Consider the following 18,922-nt stretch of genomic DNA (forward strand, 5'->3'; position numbering starts at 1 on the left):
GAGTGATGGTGCACACTTTCAGAGAGGGATCCCCATTCGTGTTGATCCCCGTCTCCTTAAGACAGGGTTATCTCTTTTCTTTACTCCATAACACAACTTTTTCATTATTTTAATGCACTCTTCTCTTTTTAACATAGCTTTTCCCTTATCTTGTCTTTTCATTCATTTTCTCTACTTTTCTATTTACACATTCTTTCTTTTCACACACTTTAGGACATATACCAAGTGTGTGTCTCTTTATAGCAATCAGGATCCTTGTCATTAATCATAATTTCAGCAGCGTTAGCCACAGCACTTGGGGATCTAATAAACATCCACTGGTATAAAATGTCACTGATACCTCAGTCAGTGGTGCTATCTTCTTTTTTTCTTCTTTTGTTTACTTTTCACCACTATTAAACTTTTACATGTTTTAAAAACCCTTTTAACACTGTTGGAAACAATTATTATTATATTATATTTGTTCATCAGTTAAATCTACAGTACAGTACACCTATTATGCTTGTTGCTTCAAAACTTATTAATTGTTCACTCAAAAACTATCGTGTGTGTGTGTGTGTGTGTGTGTGTATGTTTGTTTGTATAACTGGTATGGTTGGTTGTGATTTGCAGATCTGTCCTATAAGAAGTTTATCAGTGAGACTGTCCATGTAGGAGGAGATTTGAACATCAGCTGTAAATACCCAGAATCCCTCACGAATAGGAACAAGTTTCTCTGCAAGATGGAGCTACAGGATTCAGTTTGCTCTTATAATTCATCTTTTAATAAAAGTAAAAAAAATGTAAATATAGGGGAATCCTCCCTGTATGATGACCGAGAAAGACAAATCTTGAGTGTGATTATTAGAAATGTAACTGAGCGAGACTCTGGTGAATACTGGTGTGGAGCTGAAGCAGACTGGGAATCTGATGATGGATACAAGGTTTATTTCACACAGATCAACCTGTCAGTTACTGGTGAGTTTTATTCTGCATTAACTATTTTGAAATTACAGAGGCTTTTTGTGAAGCACAGAGTTAGCATTCATCCTAACCAAGACTAGTCTGTGATATTATTAGACAGTTAGTAAATATAACAACAATAATGTGAGTACAATTAGTGCAGTTCTGTTTAGAAGGAAGATTAGCTTAGCTGATATTAACTGTAAAATTGACTTCTGTCTTTTTATGACATGAAATGATGTGATAAGCAGATGTCTGTTAGGCTTAATTTGTTTTAGGCTGCTATTCTTGTTCATGTGTGTATTTTTGCTTCACCGCACTTCCTGTGAGATAGCAGAAGTATAAAAAGCAATAAATTCCACATATAATAAATGTACAGCGTTGTGTTGCATCTGTGTAAAACTTGTAGAAGGTTTAGATCAACATGTTCCTGTTTCAACCTGGATACCAACACTACCTTCATCATCATCATCATCATCATCATCATCAATATTGTCCTTATTATTGTCATCATCATCCCCATTGGTCATACAAGCACCATCATTATACCCACCGTTTCCACCCCATTCATCTTCATCACCATCATCATCACTGTCATCATCTCAGTCTAGTCCAGGTTCTTCTCCAGCAGGTAATTCTCCTCAGATGCACATCACACCAATAATCTTTGATGAATCTGATCTCTTCTGTTTCTTGTTTTCTTTCTTCCAGGCTTTCCAGCTTCCACTGTGATCACTGTGTCTGTAATTCTGCTGCTGCTTCTGATTGGAATCACATTCCTCACTTTGATTTTACAAAAGAGACGCAAAATCAATGGTATTCATACACACATCACATGTTATCAAATGCATAGCATGAACATGCCGGTGGGTGGATGAGTTTTATTTGGCCATGGGTATTCAGCCATGTTAAGTAAGTTTCCAAACCACAGAGTGTAAAACTGTCAGTTTAAATGGCACTGTGAGTGGTGTAGGGAACAAGTGAACAATGTTTCATCACTGTTTCGGAAGTGGACAAACAATATTACCCATCAGTCACTGTATCCAGCTTCATGCACCATTCATTATTATCAAGGGCAACGTAATGTGAATTTTACTTTTTAATACAGAAAATGTCACTATTACATATTATTTACTTTCCCTCATCATTTATACCAATTATCCTGTATGCAGGGTTGTGGGGGGCGTACACACACTCACACACTTATTCACACACTACAGGCAGTTTGGGAACACCAATTAGCCTAATATGCATGTTTTTGGACTGTGGGAGGAAACCGGAGTACCGAAAGTAAACCAACCAAGCATGGGGAGAACACACAACCTCCATGCACACAGAGACAACAATCGAACCTGGCCAACAGTGATAGATTAGGTTAGGTTTCCAAGGTAACACATGGAGGATGATGTTAGCATTGGGGACATTGCAGGATGTTTCAAATGAAGGTTTTTGACTGACATTCCCTAAATAGTGAGTAGTGTTTAAAGTGGAAGAAATCGTAGCACTGACCTTTACCTAGAGGTAATCAGAGTCAATTGTTTCATTAGTGTATACAGTGGTGTGAAAAACTATTTGCCCCCTTCCTGATTTCTTATTCTTTTGCATGTTTGTCACATTTAAATGTTTCTGCTCATCAAAAACCATTAACTATTAGTCAAAGATAACATAATTGAACACAAAATGCAGTTTTTAAATGAAGGTTTACGTTATTAAGGGAGAAAAAAAACTCCAAATCTACATGGCCCTGTGTGAAAAAATAATTGCCCCCCTTGTTAAAAAATAACTTAACTGTGGTTTATCACACCTGAGTTCAATTTCTGTAGACACCCCCAGGCCTGATTACTGCCACACCTGTTTCAATCAAGAAATCACTTCAATAGGAGCTACCTGACACAGAGAAGTAGACCTAAAGCGCCTCAAAAGCTAGATATCATGCCAAGATCCAAAGAAATTCAGGAACAAATGAGAACAAAAGTAATTGAGATCTATCAGTCTGGTAAAGGTTATAAAGCCATTTCTAAAGCTTTGGGACTCCAGCGAACCACAGTGAGAGCCATTATCCACAAATGGCAAAAACATGGAACAGTGGTGAACCTTCCCAGGAGTGGCCGGCCAACCAAAATTACCCCAAGAGCGCAGAGACAACTCATCCGAGAGGCCACAAAAGACCCCAGGACAACATCTAAAGAACTGCAGGCCTCACTTGCCTCAATTAAGGTCAGTGTTCACGACTCCACCATAAGAAAGAGACTGGGCAAAAACGGCCTGCATGGCAGATTTCCAAGGCGCAAACCACTTAAGCAAAAAGAACATTAAGGCTCGTCTCAATTTTGCTAAAAAACATCTCAATGATTGCCAAGACTTTTGGGAAAATACCTTGTGGACCGACAAGACAAAAGTTGAACTTTTTGGAAGGTGCGTGTCCCGTTACATCTGGCGTAAAAGTAACACAGCATTTCAGAAAAAGAACACCATACCAACAGTAAAATATGGTGGTGGTAGTGTGATGGTCTGGGGTTGTTTTGCTGCTTCAGGACCTGGAAGGCTTGCTGTGATAGATGGAACCATGAATTCTACTGTCTACCAAAAAATCCTGAAGTGTCCGGCCATCTGTTCGTCAACTCAAGCTGAAGCGATCTTGGGTGCTGCAGCAGGACAATGACCCAAAACACACCAGCAAATCCACCTCTGAATGGCTGAAGGAAAAACAAAATGAAGACTTTGGAGTGGTCTAGTCAAAGTCCTGACCTGAATCCTATTGGGATGTTGTGGCATGACCTTAAAAAGGCGGTTCATGCTAGAAAACCCTCAAATAAAGCTGAATTACAACAATTCTGCAAAGATGAGTGGGCCAAAATTCCTCCAGAGCGCTGTAAAAGAATCGTTGCAAGTTATCGCAAACGCTTGATTGCAGTTATTGCTGCTAAGGGTGGCCCAACCAGTTATTAGGTTCAGGGGGCAATTACTTTTTCACACAGGGCCATGTAGGTATGGATTTTTTTTCTCCCTAAATAATAAAAACCATCATTTAAAAACTGCATTCTGTGTTTACTTGTGTTATCTTTGACTAATAGTTAAATGTGTTTGATGATCAGAAACATTTTGTGTGACAAACATGCAAAAGAATAAGAAATCAGGAAGGGGGCAAATAGTTTTTCACACTATTTGCCCCCTTCCTTTGTTAAAAGTATAATAATAACTTTTAACAAAGATTTTAAATGATTGGTTATTTCTGAGCACAGTTACAGTACATGACCCCTAATAAAATGGATTTCTGGCCATCATAAAACTTATGTGACTTTTTTGCCAGCAGGTGGAGCTTCTTCTGACCAGAGTCCTGTCCAAAACTCAGGAAATGACCAAGAGGTAACTGTCTTTATTTTAGCGTGTGTGTGTCTGTTTAGTACCAATACTTATTGTCTTTTAAACAAACATTTAAAAGCTGAAAATATTTATATATATATTTTTTGTTTCTGTTTCTCTTTACTCTCAGGTTTCTCTTGCTGTCTGTAAGTATGACACCAGAGAACTTTCTGCATCAGATCCTGCAACTTCTGCAGTTTACTCTATCGTCCAATTACCCACAATCTCCTCTGATCCTTCTCAACCTTTTTGTCACACCACAGTGTTGCTCACAAACCCCTGTGACTCTACTGTTACTTCTACAGCTCAGTTACCCACAATCCCCTCTGATCAGGACGTCTACTCCACAGCTCAGTTACCCACAATCCCCTCTGATCAGGACGTCTACTCCACAGCTCAGTTACCCACAATCCCCTCTGATCAGGACGTCTACTCCACAGCTCAGTTACCCACAATCCCCTCTGATCAGGACGTCTACTCTACAGCTCAGTTACCCACAATCCCCTCTGATCAGGACGTCTACTCCACAGCTCAGTTACCCACAATCCCCTCTGATCAGGACGTCCACTCCACAGCTCAGTTACCCACAATCCCCTCTGATCAGGACGTCCACTCCACAGCTCAGTTACCCACAATCCCCTCTGATCAGGACGTCTACTCCACAGCTCAGTTACCCACAGGTCAATCAGCTGAGAAACCTGTTGAAGGTCTGACTTATGCTGCAGTGAGTTTTCACTCCAACACCACCAGCTCTAATGATGCAGTTCCACAGGTTAGGGAAGACGTCACTTCTGACTACGCTTCAGTCAGTCACGTTACTTCATCTGTTTAGTTTAGCGTCATTAGGGCTCAAGTCACGTGACCCTGGAACGCTTTGTCAAGATACCCTTTCACCTCTTTCTACTTCTTTTTCTCTTCTCCACTTCTTATTCAGTAGCAGTGACCATAGAATGGACTTTTATTTTTAGCCAAATACACCTAATGCTGCTTATTCTGTAAAGTTTGCACAGTGTGCTTGTTTGCATGTTTTTTTTTTTTACATATGAAACCTAGAGTTTATAGCCTGAATTATTTGATCACTGTTAGGCCTTGAGGCTCTCAACAGTTTTATGATGGAAGCAAGTGTGATAAATCAGTAAGTGTGATAAAAGCTGTTCATGGTTATTTTGATTTCAACATACAATGTAATAACAGTTGGACACAAGTCCAGGTGAACTGGATGTAATTAAAGGGCCCATGTGGGCAGCAGCTCCTCCAAGCTCCTCTTGGGTGCCTTTAAACAAGGCTTGTTAGCCAACTGATAACAAATTACATGAAGTGTTGCATCAAGTAAGTAAACTGGAAGTATTCTTATACTTGGCGTTGTTGTAAAAGTATCTCATCAAGTCCAGGTTTGGGTAATTAGTAGGTAGCTGAGTTGAAGAGTCTGTGCTGGAACTTGTAGCTCTCATTGTCCATGTGCATTTAGACTGAATGCTGTAATATCAGTCACAGTCACAAGATATTTCTGCACAATAAGCCCTTTACCTCCTTGTGTTCCTGTACACATGCGCTCCAGACTGAGGAGACTCAGACACTCAGACACTATCCAGTGTTCCCTTCACAGTAACAGCACATCTAAGACCTGCTCTCATTTTATTTATTACAACATACACCCTGCTGTTTTTTTGGTTAGTAGGTGTGAGTGTGTATTATTTTGTTTTATATAATATTATTTAAAAATTATCTATACACTTCTAGTTTAATCAAATTATATTGTACCATCCTTCAGAAAAACTTTCCTTCTAAATGTAACATGTTTTGATTCTGATGGTTTAATGAATCTGCAAATTAAGGTGACACCATCTGAGCTCTTGTGACTATTTAAACATGCAAAATGTCCTACAAGTATAACAGATCGATTCGGACCACTGTTACAATCTTTATTGTGTTGTTCTTGATTAATTGGAAGCTGCTGCTGATCTGGAGAGTTTATTGACGTAACTGCATGGAATAAACAGAATACATCATTAAATTCTGTCCATTTGGGCTTTAGAAATTCTCTTAAGTTTTATCAAATCAACATCCCACTAGCCACTCCCTAACGTAATATTATTTATACACTGAATTTGAATTCAAAATCAACAGTATTGTTTCAGAGTAACAGAGAAGCAACAAGGTTTCTATTTGTTTATTTTTGAATCTGAAGCTTTTGAAGCTTTTGAAAGAATACGTTTACCAAAAGCTCCTCTATTGGGGCAGTACTGATCCTCAGACCTATACATATAATATATAGGCTATTTAATCATGTGGAAATAATTTGTGACTATAACAGTGTATTGCAAGCTTTTGATATCTTCAAGTTTGCAAAATAACAAATGCTAAACAGTCTCAAGCTTTCTTAAAGACTTATAATAACCTCTTTGTTAAGAATTCTACTGTAGCTTTTAAAAGTAACATTGTAAACAACCAAAATAAAATAGATGAACATAACATGCTGAGCAACTTTACTGAAACGATAATTATATATCATTTAATTGATTATTCTGACTGTCTGTTAAAAATCACACTTGAATTTTTTTCTTTGGGTGATTCTTTTCTACACCTACTGTAGTGTGTACATGTACATATTCTATTTCTTCTTCTGTTTTCTGAATACAAATTATTTGAAACAAAAAAATTACCATAAAAACAAAACGTACACAAGAGAATTATAGTCAGTTTCAGTTTCTGGACTTTTTTCTTTCATTGATCAGTTTTTTCTCTTCCATTTTGTTTTTTAGTTTTGTGTTCCTCTCTTAAACACCTAGCAGTGATTATAGACTAACGATGGAGTTTCTGAGTAAGTGTACATGAAATGTTTTGTTCTACTGTATGTGTAGACCACGAACACTCGAAAATAATAACAACTTGTTGATAAATATAAATGTTGTAATGCATTTTGTCTGGAAAAACAGTCAATTTGTCCTGAGATTGCAGTGGAGGTTTAAATAGCTGGCCGATGAGGATGCAGCACTGTAAACCTCGCCCCATGAGAGATTAGTGACAAAACTTTAAACCTCAAAAAGAAAAAAAAAGGTAAATAAAATGAAAAAAAAAAATCACTGACCGAAAAGTGAACACTGAAACTAATTGTAATCCTCTTGGATAGTATTATTGTAAGTTCTGTTTTGTGAAAAAGAAATTGTTTAAAATAACTAAGCTGTCAGGAAGACAATATGGAGAGATTAGAGAAAGTCGTTATTTATTTTTACTCTTTCTATACTATTTTTACTCATTTATTATTTTTTTTTACTATCTACTCCTGTTATTTTCTTGTACCTCACTTCTAAGCTTTGGCGATACGAATAAAGCACCTTTGAATCTTGAATCGTGTAACAACCAGAAAGAGTAGGAGGAGTGGTTACAGTAAGTGTGGTTTTCTTGGTGGACGTGTGAAGAGGTCGTGATCTATCTTGGGATAGATGTAAAAGCAGTATGATAAATAGGAGACAGGTTGTGTCGAAGACCTTCACCTCTGTTGAGAGGAAATGTAACAGAAATGTGTTAATGTGTTGCCTGTGTTATTGTTCACTACAATATTGTTGGGCTTCTATTATCTAACACTATTTGTCCCAACAGCTCTGTAAATAACAATCAAGCCTGTGTGTGTGTGTGTGTGTGTGTGTGTGAGAGAGAGAGAGAGTTTACCAATAAATATCATTGCTGTACCAGTGATTCTGGTAAAGTTTCTTTCTTGCTGATGCTATGATGCACCTTGTGCTCTAGGGGGCAGTAGAGACCTTTAGGTATTAGAGCAGTACACAGTGACATGGAGTGATAGATATCATCAGTAAAGTTAATACTGAAGCACTGAGAGGAAACACAACTCAAATGAAGAATGCCGTCTACATGTAGACTATCGATATTAAACACTCACACACCTTCATATGATTGTTTACACACTGTAACTCACCAGAGGCTCATTTTACAGTATGTTAACTTCTGATATGTTTTTCACACATATCTCACACACATTTGAGCAATTGCGCAGTTCTCTCTCACACAGCTAGAAGAGGAAGTGGGTGCGGCATCACACTCTGTTTAAGACTCATATAAAGACACAGAGCAGGACAGAGACAGTAAGAGTGTGTAACAGAACAGGAGCTTTAATATCTTTCTGAAGTGGAGTTGGTGTGGAGATGTGTGAGTGTGAACTCAGGATGAAGATCCTCCTCCTCATCTTCACCCTCTGTCTGATCTCAGGTAAAGAAATGCACTTCAGAATAATCCTCACTCTCAGCAGCAGTGTTACATGAAGGAAGGTTTTGCTCAGATGGATGTTTGGTGTTTTGTTAGATGGAGGAGATTCCAAGGAAGTAACAGGATATTCAGGAGGACGAGTCCTTATCAAGTGCACGTATGATATAAAATACAAACAAAATGAGAAATATTTCTGTAAGGGTTCAACACCACTCTGTTCTGACCAAATAAAGACAGGAGCTAAAGACGAGTGGATACATTTAGGAAGATTCTCACTGTATGATGACACCAAATCAGCAGAGTTCTGGGTGATGATCAGAGAGCTCACTGTACAGGACGCTGGGACGTACAAGTGTGGAGTTGATATACAATCACAGATAGACATTTACACACGAGTGGAACTAAAGGTAAATGAAGGTGAGTCTATCATCACTGATATTAGCAGACATACAACACACCAAGTAATCATATATTATTTCTATACTTATGTTTTGTATTTAATAATTTTTTTTTGTTATCTTTAACATTTTCTTTCTGATGATTTAAATAGTAAGATCGTGATTCAATTCATATTTAACCTTTGCATGGCTAAGACTAGTTTCTGGTTATAATTTAAAAACCCAATTAAATACAAACCTGTCCCTGAACCAGGCTATTAAACTCACTCTTTTTTAACTTACTTGTTCAATAGATTTCAGTTCATTCATGGCTTATCTCAGGAAGGATTGTCCTGCATTGCTGTGTGACTGACCTTTAACCCCTGCCTTTTTTAACTATGAGTTTGTTTGCTGATTTATATTCTTAAAAATGATTCATGCTTACTTCCATCTGTCATCAAATTATCAATGCAAATTTTAAGAAACAGCTCAGACTTTAACCTTACCTCTAATAAAAAAAGATCTTGAACTCAAGTATTATATAATTTCTTTTAGATAGTTCTACTTTTAACTGATAAATCATGATTTGAACTTCTTGTTCTTTATCAGGGCCCAGGGTCTCTAGAGCAGTAAGTGCACATGCAGGGGGAGGAGTCAACATCAAGTGCAGATATGAAGATAAATACAAATACAAAATCAAATCTTTCTGTAAGATCGAGACAGATCATAGCTGTTTAAATCAAATAACAACAGAACTAAACAGTGAATGGTCACATGATGGCAGATTCTCAGTTCATGACGACAGAAGTTCAGGATTCTTCAGTGTGTTTATCAGAGAGCTGATTACGGAGGACACTGGAACATACGCGTGTGCTGTTGATGTGTCTGATAGAATACAGACCAACACTGTAATGTTCCTGGATGTAAGAAATTGTGAGTAAATTTTATTATGTTTTAGCAAAGAAACATGTTGTAATGAAATTGATATATGCAAATTTATTGTATCACATTAAGCAATAAGTAGAATAGAATATTAAAATGTCTCCAGGTAAATGTTTTTTCCAGGCTGCTACACATAGGTAGAAGAACGCTGCCATGATTAGTGCATCTCCATATAACTGGATTGTAAGAACTGGGGCAGAATTTTTTTTGATGTTTGTATTTATATGTTCCCTTTCAAAGGCTACACTCGATGCTGCGTGAAAACGCTATGGGAATATCTTTTCATGTTGCCGGTTGTAAAGCATGTGTGTACCAAACACGCCAAATTTTGGCTTATATAACCTCGGTCAGGTGACGTCATCTGATTAGATGCACCTGCAGGTTATAAATAGGAGTGAGCCGGCAACATTCCTCAGATCTTTTTCTTCACTGCATTGTGCGCGTGTGTGTGTCAGCAAAGCATAACAAAAATATAAAACAAGCAGAATTAAATCTCATAAAACTCACCAGATAGTATGGCGGAGTTTAGAGTAAGATGTCCCCCTCCTTGTGAAAATTTCCTTTCGGAGGGCGATATGCATACATTCTGCTTCGAATGTTTGGGTGAGAACCTCGCTCTCTAAGGGCTTAATGGAGAGTGTGAGCACTGTGATCTTCTCCCCATGAAGCTGCTTCGCGCGCGCCTCGCGTTCTTTAGGGAACCACGAGCCGCGCTGCACTCATGGGGATCACAAACAGATTTGGCCGAGGCGCGAGAGACGGAGTCCCTCCTTTCTCTCGCCCTCTCCCCCGATCCCGATGTCTCTCCTTCCACTTCAGGAGCGCACTCCGGTGCTTCTCGCAGTTCTGTTGAAGAGACTTGTTCTCCTGCTTCTGTGGAAATGGAAGTTGCTTCCTCAGAACGCTCCTCTAAAGATGAGAGAGAATATGAGGAATTGCTCGAAGTTATAATGGGTGCAGCCGAGCGACTGCATATTGACTGGCCACAGGAGCAGGCTCACCCAAAACAATCTAAATTAGATGACAGATTTCTGTCGGGTGGTCAGGAGATGGAGCCAAAACGCCGCTCTCTCCCATTTTTTGATGACCTCCACAACGAGTTATCTCGTTCTTGGAGAAATCCTTTTTCTTCTCGTATTTTTGTACTTCGTTTTATTCGAACATCGTTGATGCAAAAGCACGTGGTTATGTGGTGATGCCCCAGATAGCAGAGACGCTTGAGGGCTATCTCTCTTCTGGAACATCATCCTTATTAAAGAAACCAACACTTCCCTCCAAGCCGTGTAGAACTTCTTCTACCCTGGTAGGGAAAGCGTTCCAAGCAGCAGGTCAGGCCGGCGCTTCCTTGCACACCATGGCGGTTTTGCAGGCTTATTAGGCTGATCTGCTGAAAGATTTGAGCACAAGCGGCACACTGAATCATGAAGCATTCAATGAACTACGCCGGGCTACTGATTTATCCCTGCGTGCGACTAAACAGACAGCCCTTGCAATCGGCCGTTCCATGGCCTCCTTGGTGACTGCTGAAAGGCACCTGTGGTTGAACCTGACAGGCATCAAGGACAAGGATCGAACATTCCTCCTTGATGCCCCTGTCTCACCTTCCGGCCTATTCGGCGACGCTGTGAATTCCATCGCCACTAGGTTCCGAGAAGCTAAACCTTATGAACAGGCTTTTGGGAAATTTCTCCCACGCCGTGCTCAAGAGTCGAGGCCCTCGGCCACCCAGCCTCGACCCCCCGTAAGGACTGGGGTACGGCTCGTCGCCCCTCACAGGCCGCCTCCAAAAGATCAGATCGCCGCACTGTCTTCTTTTCAAAGTCTAAGTCCTGAAAGCCTACGTGCCCAGGACTGTGGGGGTGATCCCCCCCGGGGAACGGCACTCAACGCTTTTTCCTATAAGAGCATGGCCCCCCAGACACCCCCAGGGGGTCGATGTTCAGTTTCCGCCGCCTCTGGTGTTTCGGACCTCACCGACCTCCAGAGATATGTTAGTGCCTCGGTTATATCCTGCTATATTCCTGGATGCCGAACCACTAACACCCCCCCACGTACTAAAACTTGTACCCCTTTCGGAGAAACTTGCAGCGTGGAAGCTACTGCCAGGCATGTCTCCCTGGGTGCTAGAGACTGTAGAGAAAGGCTACAGGATTCAGTTTGCTCATCGCCCTTCGCGTTTCAACGGCGTGGTCTACACTTCCGTGATACCAGAGAGAGCGCATCTGCTGAACTCCGGTTCCTCCTGGGGAGGAGTCCTCTTACAGGGAGTCAGGCTACTACAGTCGTTACTTTCTGGTCCCCATTAAAGGCAGGGGGCTGCGTCCGATTTTGGGTTGAACCGCTATCTCAAAAAGTAAAGATTCAAAATGTTAACCATCAATATGATTGTCTCGCAAATCCAACCAAAATATTGGTTTGGTACACACATGCTTCACAACTGGCAACATGAAAAGATATTCCCATAGCGTTTTCACGCAGCATCTCGTTCCCGCCTTTTCAGGGAACAGGGTTACATCAAAGTAACCTGAGACGATTTGAAGCATACAAAAACAGCAAAAGTTCATAGTGAGTAGAAAGGCAGTGATGGTGTGATGAGAAGCGTCATGTGACACTGCATCAAAATTCAGAAAAACTTTGTGTCCAAAACAATATACTAGAAAATGTCCTAAATTACACTATAAGGTTTTTTTTTTTCTAGGACACATACACACATAAAAACTGATCAGATGTTTTTTGGATTTGCAGATCTGTCCTACGAGAAGTCCATCAGTGAGACTGTCCATGTGGGAGGAGATTTGAACTTCAGCTGTAAATACCGAGAATCCCTCAGGAGTTATTCCAAGTTTGTCTGCAAAATGAGGCTGCAAGATTTTGCTTGTTCTTATAAAAAATCTATTAATGAAAGTGGAAAATACATAAATGTGGGGAAATTCTCCCTGTATGATGACAGAGAAAGACAAACCTTGAGTGTGAGTATTAGAAATGTAACTGAGCGAGACTCTGGTGAATACTGGTGTGGAGCTGAAGCAGCCTGGGAATCTGATGATGGATACAAGGTTTATTTCACACAGATCAACCTGACAGTTACTGGTGAGTTTGTAGAGATTTGTGTGGAGCACAGAGTATTGAACAGTTAGTGAATATAACAATAGTGTGAGTACAAATGAAGCAGTTATGTTTAGACATATGGTTTGTTAGCAGATTTCATTAAAGAGATCTCGCTGATATTAACTGTTAAACTTGTCAGTTTAGATTTAATGATTATTTGCTTCACTACCTGTACACTTCCTGTAAGATAGCAGAAATATAAACATATACCAGCATATTTCATATATACTTAACGTACACTTTATTGTCTGGCATCTGTTCTAAAACAGATTCAGATCCAGTTTCAACCTGGAAGCCAACAGAACCTTCATCATCATCATCATCATCATCATCATCACCGTTCTTACCATCATCATCATTAGTTTATACACTGTTACCATCACATTCTTCTCCATCCCTGCCACCATCGCTATCATCGTCCCCATCATCATCGCAGTCTGCTTCAACTTCTTCTTCTGCAGGTGATTCTGCTCAGATACACATTACAATCATAATTTAACTCAATAACTTTAATGAATCTAATCTCTTTGGGATGATCCCTGGGATGAGCATGTAGGTTAAAGTTTCTTGTTTTTTCCCCTCCAGTATTTCCAGCATCCTCTTTGATCACTGTATCTGTAATTCTGCTGCTGCTTCTGATTGGAGTCATATTCCTCACTTTGTTTCTTCAAATGAGACACAAGATGCGAGGTATTAACACATACACACGGCATGTTATCAGATGTTAAACATGAATATGCCCGTGTGTGGATGCTATAGGTATTTAGCCATTTTAAGGGCCCAAACTGCAAGGTTTAAAAGGAATTGTAAACAAATTACCAAGGCTTCATCACTCTGCGGAAAGTGGAGAAGCAATTTTTTCCATCAGTCACTATGTTTGAGCATAAGAAAACATGGAGTTTGCATGAGATCTAAATAATAATAATAATAATAATAATAATAATAATAGAAAAATTATATTTTTTATTCAATAAATCATTCCTTTATATTTACATTTACAGTACATTTACATTATATAGATTATTCATCTACATAATATTACACTCAAAAAATGCTGGGTTGTTTATGCTGGGTTAAAATTCTGGGTTTTTATACCAGTTATGGTATAATATATCGCATCCTGTATGCTGAATTTCATTTGCACTATACCCGGTGTTCTCAAACCCTCGAGTGTGGACTTCCAAGTCAATACTGTTCTTTGCGTTCTTGGAATTGAGACACGACATGACAAACTTTCTGGATTCTTCACTTCTATAGAGATGGGGGACCCCACCTAAAGAGGGCAGTATTTTATGGTAAGTTAATATGAATTTTTACCTAAATTTTAAATGTTGTAGTTGTGGTAGGAGCAAGCTCATTTTCATGTTTATTTGCTTTTCCACTTTTTAAGTTGCACGTTGATATGGAGCTGTGAGCAAATCAGGGAAATGTCATCTGTTTCTGTATGTTATTTTCACCCAGTAGTTGGTTTATTCTTTGGCGAACTTTTTACTTATTTAGTTTAGTAAGTTGTGGTAGGAGCGAGCACATTGTATTGTAAATGCTTCGATATGGTGGTGTGGGTTAATATTTATTTTCTCATTCTGTTTTTTATTGTTTAATAAATGAGAATGCGTCATTGTATAAAACAAGCCGTTTCTTTATCCTTATGAAATATATACTTTAAGTTGTACACGTTAAATAGTGAGATAAATTAGTTAGAAATATACACTAAAGTTATGTTCACATTATGTATTTTTGTGTACTGACAAATGTTGGTTATATTGCAAAACCAAGTGATGGTGTGAAATCCACAGATGGAGACCAACATGATGGAAATGATACTGTATCTGCAAAATATTGAGATGACCAGAGCACTGTTCCACATTTTGTGCCTTGAGGATGAGACAAGAGGAAGTTGTAAAGTTTGTTTTAAAGTTTTTTAAAAAAATGTTTTATCTTTGATGTTAACTACACGAAGCAGTGTCTTCTTACCTGTGAGTTTTGATGGACACGAGTACTCATCTGTTAAATTTTTGAGAACAACAGTTTTTTTACCCCACGTTTAATTAACCATATTTTAAAAAGTTTTGTTTTTGTTTTTATGTCATTTAGAGGGAAATTAAACAGATATAGTTAAATAACTAATAGTTAAAATATTAAGGTAGGAAATGTTTATTGTCATGTGGGAATTATAAGATTTGTATTGAAAACTTCTATATGAAAAGTGAAAAACATAGTATTAAAAGCAAAAAAAAAAATGCAATTAAAATTTAAAAAATAAGATTTACAAGCTCTTGTTTTTCATTGTTTTACAGAGTGTTTATGTTGCATTTATTTTTTATTTAACAAATGATCACCTTGGGATTTTATGAATTTGTATATTTTTGTCAAAATTGAGTTATTCACATTTTCTTATTTTGTGACAAACTATTTTCATTATGTGAACTTGTGTACACTTGGGAAAAAAAATCTAATGGAACGTGTCAAGCCAGCAAGAGTAGTAATTTTACCCACGGGTTACGTCAAATGAACAACCCAGAATTCTGGGTTAAAAGGTTAAACCCAGCACTTGGGTCAAAACACCCCAGCACGTGTTCTGTCTAATAGTAACCCAGCGGCTGGGTTATGTTTGGGTTACAGTATATTTTAACCCAGCAGTTTTTAGAGTGTAATCTCTTCAGGATTCTGGGGTTATCTGGGGTTCTGATCTTTATCTGGGGTTAATCAGAATCATTTCATTAGCAAGAGGTGTATTACAGTATTTAAACTTTTAACCATAATGTCAAATGTGATTTTTGACTTTATGTCAAATTCTGAGCCCATAATAAAAAAATTTTGGCCATCGTAAAAATGCAAAAATAAAGCTAAGAACAATAACAATAACTATTGATTATGTGACTTTCTTCTGCCAGCAGGTGGAGCTTCTACTGACCAGCGTCCTGTCCAAATCTCAGGAAATGACCAAGAGGTAACTGTCTTTATCATTGTGTGTGTGTGTGTGTGTGTGTGTGTGTGTGTGTGTGGGTTTATTACACATGCTAAACACATTAATTTCTTTTGAAAAAAAAAATCTAATGTTTTCAAATTTAAATATATATATATATATATATATATATATATATAGATATATAGATATATATATAGATATATAGATATATATAAATATATATATATATTTTTTTTGTTTCTGTTCCTCTTTTCTCTCAGATTCCTCTTTCTGCCTGTGAGTATGAGGAGATTAAAGACACCAAAGAACTTTCACCATCAGATGCTGAATCTTCTGCAGTTTACTCTAATGTTCGACTACCCATAATCCCCTGTGACTCTACTGTTAATTCTAATGCTCAGTTACCCACAATCCCCTCTGATCAGGACGTCTACTCCACAGCTCAGTTACCCACAATCCCCTCTGATCAGGACGTCTACTCCACAGCTCAGGTACCCACAGGTCAATCAGCTGAGAAACCTGCTGAAGGTCTGACTTATGCTGCAGTGAGTTTTCACTCCAACACCACCAGCTCTAATGATGCAGTTCCACAGGTTAGGGAAGACGTCACTTCTGACTACGCTTCAGTCAGTCACGTTACTTCATCTGTTTAGTTTAGCGTCATTAGGGCTCAAGTCATGTGACAGTCAAACTCTACTGTTACTGATACCATTTATTTTACTTTTACGTCTTCCCCCTTCTTTAATTTCCATTCTTATTCTTATTATCATTATTATTATTATTATATTTAATTTTTTTGCCTAAGAAACCTACCTAAGATTTTTGACCGTGTCAATTTAATGACAATTGAACGTAATTAATTCCACTGAAGCATGTGTGTTGGGAATTATAGTTCTCAGTGTCCGTGTTTGTGTCATGTCCATTTAGACCAGATGCTGTAATATCAATAACAGGATATTTCTGCACAATGACCTCTTTACCTCCTTGTGTTTCTGTACACATGTGCTCCAGACTGAGGAGACTCAGACACTGCTCAGGGTTCCCTTCAGAGTCATAGCGCATATCAGGCCTGATCTCATTTTATTTAATTACAACAAACAGTCTGACACTTTGGGTACTATAGGTGTGAGTGTGTATCTTTTTGTGTTGCCACTGTTGGGGGCAACATTTCCCAGGGGTTGGAAAGGGATCTGTGCTAGAGTACAGATTATTCAAGAGATGTCAATAGTGGATCGTGATATAGAACAACCTATTAAGAGTCAGATGATCATAGAGTAAGAAGGGCTTATTAGTCTGATTCTAATATTGACATAGACTCAATAGGACAGCCCAGAGGTATACCTGATGAATTCAAAGCCAGAGATGAGGTAAAATAAGGATTTGAGTCTATTTTTGTATGGAGAACCCCCAATAAAAATGCAGAATGAATAAATTATATTTATTATAATCAACAACGGTTTATAAATTAAACAGATCATGCTTTAGCTGCCTTAGGAGAACAAGTAGATGCAAAATGACTTGGTAAAACAGGCTAGCACTAAATTGATTATTAGCTGAAAAAAAAAGGTGTGTGCATCCTATTCTGTGATCAATGTTGTATGTATATCCCTAATATTAAGGCACCAGAAGGAACTTTTACTGAAGCCATGAGCAAACTAAATAATCTAAGACAAGAAGTGACTGACAATGCAGGCAGAAATGCTAATGTATGGCCTGAAGATGTGTTATGTAAACATATATAAGCATGCATCTAAAGAGAAACTGCCTGGCTATATTGTGAATAGAATAAAATCTATTGGCCTCGACACCCCAGGTCTCCAAAGGGATCTTTGCATCTTTGATTTATCATCCCTAAACTAGCTACAACACCAGCTCTAATGATGCAGTTCCACATATTAAGGATGAGGTCCTGTGTGACTTTACTACAGTCAGTTACACTGCTTTATGTGAACAGATTACTGGAATAAGGTTAAAGCCAAAAACTTTACTTTGAATCTCTACTACTGTATTTTGTTATTTTGTAATTCTTCCATTGTTATATGTAAAAAAACTAATCATGTCGACTAACTAGTTGTGTAGCACAGCATTTTATAGAGATCTTTCATTCTCTTTATTCATTAAAATGCTCCACTTTCATAGTTTCTATATGTGTCAATATTATGCTAATTTAACTGCACTGTACTGTATATCAAACCTTTATAATAAACCTGATTGTAGCAAAACTCTCCACCTCTATTAGCTTTAGTTAATAACAATGTTGTATCGTATTGTAGTTACCACTAATGAATTACAGCTTTGAGGCCTTTGGGTGATTTTGGTCAAGTTTCTCTCTTGCTGATGCTATGATACACCTTGTGCTCTAGGGGGCAGTAGAGACCTTCAGGCATTAATTCATTTCAATTCAATTTTATTTGTATAGCGCTTTTAACAATTGGCATTGTCCCGAAGCAGCTTTACACAATCAAAACAATTATTTAAGTTTGTATGGAATTTGAATGTGTATGAATCAAAATGGTCAGTTTGTCCCTGGTGAGCAAGCCGAGGGCGACAGTGGCAAGGAAAAACTGCCTGAGATGGTAGTAGTAAGAAACCTTGAGAGGAACCAGACTCAACAGGGAACCCATCCCCATTTAAGTAAAACAGAAAGCAGGAATTAATCTGCATTCATACTGTGTGTTAGTTGGCAGGCAGTTCAGCATAACAATTGATGTTAATTGATGTTAATATGGGGTCCAGGTAGTTATTGAAAAGTCAAGTCCTCAGAGAAACAGCTGCCAACACCAGTCGAGGCCAGAACCGGCTCCCTGAGATGTAAAGCAACCAATCACCTCACCGTCAACAAACCTGAGTGATCAATGAGAGTGGGGAAGACAGCATCTAAACATACCAGTTCACCATAATACTCTACGTCCATGAATCTCCTAGATCTGCTCCTTTACCTAAGGCAAATCTATTAATAAAAATGCTTGATTAAATAAATAGGTTTTTAGCCTGGACTTAAACACTGAGACTGTGTCTGAGTCCCGAACACTAATTGGAA

The 18,922-nt window shown here is 38.3% G+C and overlaps 1 protein-coding gene and 1 long non-coding RNA gene across 2 annotated transcripts; both read left to right on the top strand.

Annotated features, from left to right (window-relative positions):
- Nucleotides 1-1,287: 1,287 nt before the first annotated feature.
- Nucleotides 1,288-16,632, top strand: LOC128526383 (putative protein TPRXL; the record flags this gene model as incomplete). The annotated part of the gene is made up of 4 exons (XM_053498186.1): nt 1,288-1,573; nt 1,654-1,758; nt 4,253-4,308; nt 16,143-16,632. Coding segments are annotated over 4 exons (840 nt in total), but the record flags the coding sequence as incomplete, so codon positions are not given.
- Nucleotides 9,533-13,290, top strand: LOC128526259 (uncharacterized). The gene is made up of 3 exons (XR_008360792.1): nt 9,533-9,836; nt 12,591-12,935; nt 13,223-13,290. It is a non-coding gene; the product is annotated as an uncharacterized LOC128526259 (long non-coding RNA).
- Nucleotides 16,633-18,922: the final 2,290 nt, after the last annotated feature.

Source organism: Clarias gariepinus, chromosome 6, assembly GCF_024256425.1.
Source record: "Clarias gariepinus isolate MV-2021 ecotype Netherlands chromosome 6, CGAR_prim_01v2, whole genome shotgun sequence".
Classification (NCBI taxonomy): Eukaryota; Metazoa; Chordata; class Actinopteri; order Siluriformes; family Clariidae; genus Clarias; species Clarias gariepinus.